The 8,820-nt window shown below is 48.2% G+C and overlaps 1 protein-coding gene across 1 annotated transcript; it reads right to left on the bottom strand.

Annotated features, from left to right (window-relative positions):
* Positions 1–338: 338 nt before the first annotated feature.
* Positions 339–7,211, bottom strand: LOC139399024 (melanoregulin-like; the record flags this gene model as incomplete). The annotated part of the gene is made up of 3 exons (XM_071144661.1): positions 6,990–7,211; positions 6,319–6,541; positions 339–537 (listed from the first exon to the last, which is right to left on the bottom strand). Coding segments are annotated over exons 1-3 (502 nt in total), but the record flags the coding sequence as incomplete, so codon positions are not given.
* Positions 7,212–8,820: the final 1,609 nt, after the last annotated feature.

Here is an 8,820-nt window from a genome sequence, read left to right as displayed (position 1 = left end):
AAACTTGATCTGACCTAGCTGTGTTAGAATCTGAAGAGAGGAGATTATCTCTACAAACATTATGTGACCTAGCTGTGTTAGAATCTGAAGAGAGGAGATTATCTCTACAAACATTATGTGACCTAGCTGTGTTAGAATCTGAAGAGAAGAGATTATCTCTACAAACATTATGTGACCTAGCTGTGTTAGAATCTGAAGAGAGGAGATTATCTCTACAAACATTATGTGACCTAGCTGTGTTAGAATCTGAAGAGAGGAGATTATCTCTACAAACATTATTTGACCTAGCTGTGTTAGAATCTGAAGAGAGGAGATTATCTCTACAAACATTATGTGACCTAGCTGTGTTAGAATCTGAAGAGAGGAGATTATCTCTACAAACTTTATCTGACCTAGCTGTGTTAGAATCTGAAGAGAGGAGATTATCTCTACAAACTTGATCTGACCTAGCTGTGTTAGAATCTTCTTCCATCGGCTGCTGGTCTCTCGTTTGGTGTACCTCAGACTATGGATGTCATAGTTGAGCTTCTCCCACTCCTGATAAACAAACAAACGCACACACACACACACATTAAACAGAGACACAGCCCAGATAGCACACATGCATCTCGCCGACGTCGAGAGGGTGTGGGAGGACAAAATGCAGGCACGCTGCACGTCACCCGGTCTCTCGGCATCGCCGTCACGCGGTCTCTAAGCATCGCCGTCACGCGGTTGCTCAGCATCGCCGTCACGCGGTCTCTCAACATCGCCGTCACGCGGTCTCTCGGCATCGCCGACACGCGGTCTCTCGGCATCGCCGTCACGCGGTCTCTCGGCATCGCCGTCACGCGGTCTCTCGGCATCGCCGTCACGCGGTCTCTCGGCATCGCCGTCACGCGGTCTCTCGGCATCGCCGTCACGCGGTCGTTCGGCAGAGCCGTCACGCGGTCGTTCGGCAGAGCCGTCACGCGGTCTCTCAACATCGCCGTCACGCGGTCTCTCGGCATCGCCGTCACGCGGTCGTTCGGCAGCACCGTCACGCGGTCTCTCAACATCGACGTCACATGGTCTCTCAACATCGCCGTCACGCGGTCTCTCGGCATCGCCGTCACGCGGTCTCTCGGCATCGCCGTCACGCGGTCTCTCGGCATCGCCGTCACGCGGTCTCTCGGCATCGCTGTCACGCGGTCTCTCGGCATCGCCGTCACGCGGTCTCTCGGCATCGCCGTCACGCGGTCTCTCGGCATCGCCGTCACGCGGTCAGTCAGCATCGCCGTCACGCGGTCTCTCGGCAGCGACGTCACGCGGTCTCTCGGCATCGCCGTCACGCGGTCTCTCAGCATCGCCGTCACGCGGTCTCTCAGCAGCGCAGAATAGTGTAGACTTTGTATGTCATTGTGTGTCACAATGCTTGAATATCTGCCTTCTCTCAAACATGTTCGATGTCATGGTTGGGCATTTATCAGAGATCTGTAGAAGGCTTATAGGCTTAAATAAATGTTTACCACCAATTTATTATTATTAAATACATTTTTAGGTCCATAAACATAAAGCGTTTTATTATTGCCAGTATAATTTAGCCTATAATGATCTTATATTTTCCATTCAAATTCGATGTTTACACTCATTTGGTAAAGGGTCATTCCAATCGTGTAGTGAAACAGAATTTGCTGTTGGATCCGACCTGAAATAAAAAGGTATTTTTGTGAATGTCGTCTGTCGAGCATCTTTGACATGGGTGACATTTGGCACCGTCCCAAACAACGGCTGAAGGGCGACTGCGACGTCTTGCCAACGTGTAAATGCTCTCTGTGCTGATGTAGTATGATGTCATCGGGCCGACGTCGACGAGGTGTCGGTGTGCTATCTGGGGCAGAGGTAAAGTTGTTGTTAACAGTTCAACTGCTGGCTGACATATCTCAGTCAACAAGGCATCGCTAACACAATGAGTCACGGTCCTGTGCTGTTATTCCCAACATAGTGCCAGTTGTGTCCACCGCAGCAACAATGCTGACCTGACCACGCTATTTAATATGTCGATTATCCTTTCACTTCAGGAATCCGTGCACTGATAGTTTCTAGAGATCACATGTCACGGGAGATTGTTCATTTGTGAGGCTTTTACACAGTAAGGAAAAATACACAAATATATCAATATATCAAGAAGAAGAAAAGAAAGTTAAAAACAACAGAATAATAATTTACAAAAAATAGACAAACAGATGCATAAAGACGTCAAACAAACAAACAAACAAACAAACAAACAAACAAACAAACAAACAAAACAACCAATCAAAATACCCTTTAATCAGTATAGTCCCACAACAAGCCTCAGACTCAGGGCCGGCCCGCTCGTTAGGCAGACTGACGAGGGCGGCATTTTCTGAGCTAAACTGACCAAGTCTCCAACAACACATTAAACCTCATAATAATAATAATAATAATAATAATGGGCCTCCCGGGTGGCGCAGTGGTTAAGGGACGGCTGTGCCACCAGAGACTCCGGGTTCGCGCCCAGGCTCTGTCGTAACCGGCCGCGACCGGGAGGTCCGTGGGGCGACGCACAATTGGCTCAGCGTCGTCCGGGTTAGGGAGGGCTTGGCCGGTAGGGATGTCCTTGTCTCATCGCGCACCAGCGACTCCTGTGGCGTGCCAGGTGTTTCCTCCGACACATTGGTGCGGCTGGCTTCCGGGTTGGATGCGCGCTGTGTTAAGAAGCAGTGCGGCTGGTTGGGTTGTGTATCGGAGGACGCATGACTTTCCACCTTCGTCTCTCCCGAGCCCGTACGGGAGTTGTAGCGATGAGACAAGATAGTAGCTACTAACACAATTGGACACCACGAAATTGGGGAGAAAAAGGGGTAACATTTTAAAAATAAAAGAAATAAGCTATGTATTATAAATGAATGAATGAACCAACTAAATTGGGGAGAAAAAGGGGTAAAATTTTAAGAATAAAAGAAATAAGCTATGTATTATAAATGAATGAATGAACCAACTAAATTGGGGAGAAAAAGGGGTGAAAAAAATAAAACCTCATAATTCTACCCCCCAAAACTAATGACACTTCTCTCAACCAATGGCATGAGGGCTTTTTTTTATGTGAGCAGTGCCCACTTTGTCAAAGGCAGGGACATAAAATATTTAAGATGGACGCCTTCTAGGCCTTGGCATTCATAAAATTTCATTGCAGGCGACATACACCCCAGTATGCACGGACCGACGCCGACGTCTTCTGGAGGTCTTTTTTTAGACCGGTCTAGATCGGCTGTCTTTTTTGGTGTGTTTTACAAACGGTGGGCCTACCACATAGATGGGAATTCTCCTCAAATTCTATTTCAGGCGAAACTGTAGGCTACACCCCAGTAAGCACGGACCGACACATCTGCATTTTGGACGTATTGTTTTGGTCTTGATTTCCACGTCCACGGAAAATGGTTTTTGGACCGGTTTGGCCCAATCTGAACCAATCATACACGTCTATGTTTGGTTCAGATTTGGTCCGGTCTGGACCAGCTTTGATTTGACCCAAACATGGGCGGGAGTTGGCAAGACAGCAGAAACAGATCTGAGAAGTGGTTAGGCCATCACTGAGACTAACTCAACCCTTCTAGGCCGTGGTAAAATGGACCCCTTTCTAGGCCTTGGAAGATGGTCCCCTTTCTAGGCCTTGGAAGATGGTCCCCTTTCTAGGCCTTGGTAAGATGGACCCCTTCTAGGCCTTGGAAGATGGGCACCTTCTAGGCTGTGGTAAGATGGACCCCTTTCTAGGCCTTGGTAAGATGGACCCCTTCTAGGCCTTGGTAAGATGGACCCCTTCTAGGCCTTGGAAGATGGGCGCCTTCTAGGCTGTGGTAAGATGGACCCCTTTCTAGGCCTTGGTAAGATGGACCCCTTCTAGGCCTTGGTAAGATGAACCTCTTTCTAGGCCTTGGTAAGATGGACCCCTTTCTAGGCCTTGGTAAGATGGACCCCTTTCTAGGCCTTGGTAAGATGGACCCCTTCTAGGCCTTGGAAGATGGTCCCCTTCTAGGCCTTGGAAGATGGTCCCCTTTCTAGGCCTTGGTAAGATGGACCCCTTCTAGGCCTTGGTAAGATGACCCCTTTCTAGGCCGTGGTAAAATGGTCCCCTTTCTAGGCCGTGGTAAGATGGTCCCTTTCTAGGCCTTGGAAGATGGACGCCTTCTAGGCCGTGGTAAGATGGACCCCTTTCTAGGCCGTGGTAAGATGGACCCCTTTCTAGGCCTTGGTAAAATTGTCCCCTTTCTAGGCCTTGGTAAACTCCAATATTGTGCCCTACATGTAGCCTCCATGAGTGTCATAAATACCCTATATGAAAGAACTCTGTGTTCGACATCTCTGATTGAATGATTTAATTGAGGTGAGTCAGTATAAACATGATGCTGCCCTGAGAGTGAGAAATGTACAGAGAAGACCCAACTGAGTGTGTGCTCATGCGCATATCTCTAACTCAGAGGGTTTATTATTCTTATTATTCTTAATCCCCAGCCTGGACTCTGTAGGACTCTAATCCCCAGCCTGGACTCCGTAGGACTCTAATCCCCAGCCTGGACTCTGTAGGACTCTAATCCCCAGCCTGGACTCCGTAGGACTCTAATCCCCAGCCTGGACTCCGTAGGACTCTAATCCCCAGCCTGGACTCCGTAGGACTCTAATCCCCAGCCTGGACTCCGTAGGACTCTAATCCCCAGCCTGGACTCCGTAGGACTCTAATCCCCAGCCTGGACTCCGTAGGACTCTAATCCCCAGCCTGGACTCCGTAGGACTCTAATCCCCAGCCTGGACTCCGTAGGACTCTAATCCCCAGCCTGGACTCTGTAGGACTCTAATCCCCAGCCTGGACTCCGTAGGACTCTAATCCCCAGCCTGGACTCCGTAGGACTCTAATCCCCAGCCTGGACTCCATAGGACTCTAATCCCCAGCCTGGACTCCGTAGGACTCTAATCGCCAGCCTGGACTCCGTAGGACTCTAATCCCCAGCCTGGACTCTGTAGGACTCTAATCCCGGGGATTAGGCTGGGACTCTAATCCCCAGCCTGGACTCTGTAGGACTCTAATCCCCAGCCTGGACTCCATAGGACTCTAATCCCCAGCCTGGACTCCGTAGGACTCTAATCCCCAGCCTGGACTCCGTAGGACTCTAATCCCCAGTGACATCAGCAGTGACAAACAGTTCAGCTCCGTGATGTCAGCAGTGACCAACAGTTCAGCTCCGTGACGTCAGCAGTGACCAACAGTTCAGCTCCGTGATGTCAGGGGTGGAAGGATATGGACTGACTATCAGAGGACAGACAAGGGGCAGAAGGATATGGACTGACTATCAGAGGACAGAGAAGGGGCAGAAGGATATGGACTGACTATCAGAGGACAGAGAGGCAGAAGGATATGGACTGACTGACTATCAGAGGACAGAGAGGAGGCAGAAGGATATGGACTGACTGACTATCAGAGGACAGAGAAGGGAGAGAAGGATATGGACTGACTATCAGAGGGCAGAGAAGGGAGGGAAGGATATGGACTGACTGACTATCAGAGGACAGAGAAGGGGTGGAAGGATATGGACTGACTGACTATCAGAGGTCAGAGAAGGGGTGGAAGGATATGGACTGACTATCAGAGGACAGAGAAGGGGCGGAAGGATATGGACTGACTATCAGGACAGAGAGGAGGCGGAAGGATATGGACTGACTATCAGAGGTCAGAGAAGGGGCGGAAGGATATGGACTGACTATCAGAGGTCAGAGAGGGGGCGGAAGGATATGGACTGACTATCAGAGGTCAGAGAGGGGGCGGAAGGATATGGACTGACCATCAGAGGACAGTGAAGGGGCAGAAGGATATGGACTGACCATCAGAGGCAGTAGAGATGACCAGGGATGTTCTCTGTTTAGTGAGTCCTCCAGATCAGAGGCAGTAGGGATGACCAGGGATGTTCTCTGTTTAGTGAGTCCTCCAGATCAGAGGAAGTAGGGATGACCAGGGATGTTCTGTTGATAAGTGTGTGAAATGGACAATTTTCCTGTGCATTGTCACTAGTTGCGTAGTTTTGGGTGTCATGGAAAATGTACGGAGTAAAAAGTACATTATTTTCTTTAGGAATGAGGTGAAGTTAAAGTAAAAGCTGTCCAAAATATAAATAGTAAAGTACAGATACCCCCAGAAAACTACTTAAGTAGTACTTTAAAGTATTTTTACTTCAGTACTTTACACCACCACACCTTCAGTGTACCTGAGTGGACAGGTTGTGCCCTAACCAAGCTCTGTATCGGGTAGTATATTTTCCCCAGCTCAGGTGCAGGTCGTGTCTCTCTCACCTCTGTGTACGTATCTGCCTCGTTCCTCATCGTGATAAAGGCTTGGAGCTCTCCGTCCGACTCTGCATCTCCCACGGAGGTCCTGGGGCTGCTCCAGGGGATCCACTCCTGCTCCTCTGTCCTCCAAGACAGGCCCTCCTGACCCGGGCTTGGGTCACTGTGGCTGGACATGCAGGCTCTGGAGGTCTGAGTCCTGATGCTCTGCATTTTGGAAGTCTCATATCTGGAGGACCAGAGAGGTGCATTCAAGTTCATGTTGAGGTAGTCTCTCTCTCGTCACAGATTTGGTTCTGGGTGCCCTTATAGTTCCAATATCACTAATTTGACCCTCCTTGCCATGCCAATGCTGTGATTCAGGAAAGAAATAGCCTGAACGCATGCTGACTGAGAGATTCTCCTAAACATAGCCTACATACCAGATTACAGAGGCTTCACAGACGCTGCTTGTTTATATCTCCGGGCAGTGTGCCAAGATTTAAAAAAAATAGACTATGCTATATATATATATATATATATATATATATATATATATTCCCATTCAGAAGAATCTGTAGATCTGAATGAAATAGACTAGAATGGATTATCATGCTGTTTTAATAAAGCCTACAATTTAAAAAAAACAATAATACTCTTAACGTAATATATCGTTCATAAAACAATAATATTCTTACCGTAATATAGCGTTCTTCTCATCTAGGTTCTCATCAAGATTGCAGTAACTCCGCCAACAACAACTATACAACGCCCCCATCAGACCCAAGAACTGTCATCCAGCACATCTGATTACCCGAATAATATCTTTACAATTTTCCTCCGGTTTTTACCATGAAATAAATATTTTAAGATGTAACGTTCCCAACATTGCGAGCCGGATCTCAGACACAACTCTGAAAACTTCACGCGTCTTGTTTTTCATGGTCCATTGGGGGGCGGAGCGCTGAGCACGTGAGTCCATTCAAGAAGCGTGACTAACCTAGTGACGGTGTATCTGGAAACCATAAATGGAACATTTATTCAGCCACTGATGGACAATGCTATTAGCTCTGTTGAGTCCTCTCTCCCATGTGTTTACTCTTATGTATCTATGTAGATGTAACAGTATAACTTTAGACCGTCCCCTCGCCCATACCCGGGCTCGAACCACACATCACCCACCTCTGCACACATCAACAACAGTCACCCCTCGAAGCATCGTTACCCATCGCTCCACAAAAGCCGCAGCCCTTGCAGAGCAAAGGGGGAACAACTACTTCAAGGTCTCAGAGCGATTGACGTCACCGATTGAAACGCGATTTAGCGCGCCCCGCTAACTAAGCTAGCCGTTTCACATCCGTTACACTCACCCCCCTTTTGACCTCCTCCTTTTAAAGTTTGTACACTAGATATGTGATAACTATGATTCCATTACCGGTTAGCTAATACAAAACACAGCCATGGATTATTCAACTAATCTGGACTGGTGTCCTCCTCAGTCTATGGACTGACCTACGAGGGCTGGAACAAAAACCTGGACTGGAACATCACTTTTCTCAAGGTAGGCTACACCACTGTATTTACAGTGCATGTAAGATTTGAAGTTCATAGATTACATGTCAATCACAACACAGACGCCATGTTATCGTTCTCCTAGCGATTGGGGTATAATTTGACTGCTGCCGTGACAACTACTGTGGTACTGTCTCTCAGATGTAGGCTCAGGAAGTGACAGAGATTGTAGGGAGCAGGACAGATGAGATCCTGTTACCTGACCGTCCACTATTCTGGACAGCTAATACTGCTGCCCTACGGACACACACAGATATACAAGATGGCGCCGGAGAAGAAGGCAGACACCTATAGACAGATATACAAGATGGCGCCGGAGAAAAAGGCAGACACACACAGATATACAAGATGGCGCCGGAGAAGAAGGCAGACATCCACAGATATACAAGATGGCGCCGGAGAAGAAGGCAGACACCCACAGATATACAAGATGGCGCCGGAGAAGAAGGCAGACACCCACAGATATACAAGATGGCGCCGGAGAAGAAGGCAGACACCCACAGATATACAAGATGGCGCCGGAGAAGAAGGCAGACACCCACAGATATACAAGATGGCGCCGGAGAAGAAGGCAGACATCCACAGATATACAAGATGGCGCCGGAGAAGAAGGCAGACGTTTTACCTGTCCCCAACCGATTGTGTTTTTTGCTTGTTTATTTGCGTTGTTTGTAAACTTTTGTTGTTTTAAACTTATTTTGTACATAATGTTGCCGCTACCATCTCTTACGACCGAAAATATCTTCTGGACATCAGGACTGTGATTACTCACCACAGACTGGCAGAATCCTTTTTTTCCCTTAAACGAGTCTGACGAGGCCAACTTGAATGATATACCGCTTTCTCGGGAACAGGCCCAGATCCCTGTGATTTGCGTGAAGAGGAGAAAAAGGGGGCAAAGGGCGGGCTGCCTCCTGAGAATTCGTAGGTGATCGAATAGACCCCCACTTCCTACCA

The sequence above is a fragment of the Oncorhynchus clarkii genome, unplaced genomic scaffold (assembly GCF_045791955.1).
Source record: "Oncorhynchus clarkii lewisi isolate Uvic-CL-2024 unplaced genomic scaffold, UVic_Ocla_1.0 unplaced_contig_4685_pilon_pilon, whole genome shotgun sequence".
NCBI lineage: Eukaryota > Metazoa > Chordata > Actinopteri > Salmoniformes > Salmonidae > Oncorhynchus > Oncorhynchus clarkii.
The sequence above is the reverse complement of the archived record's forward strand: the minus strand, read 5'-3'. Positions and strand labels throughout refer to the sequence as shown.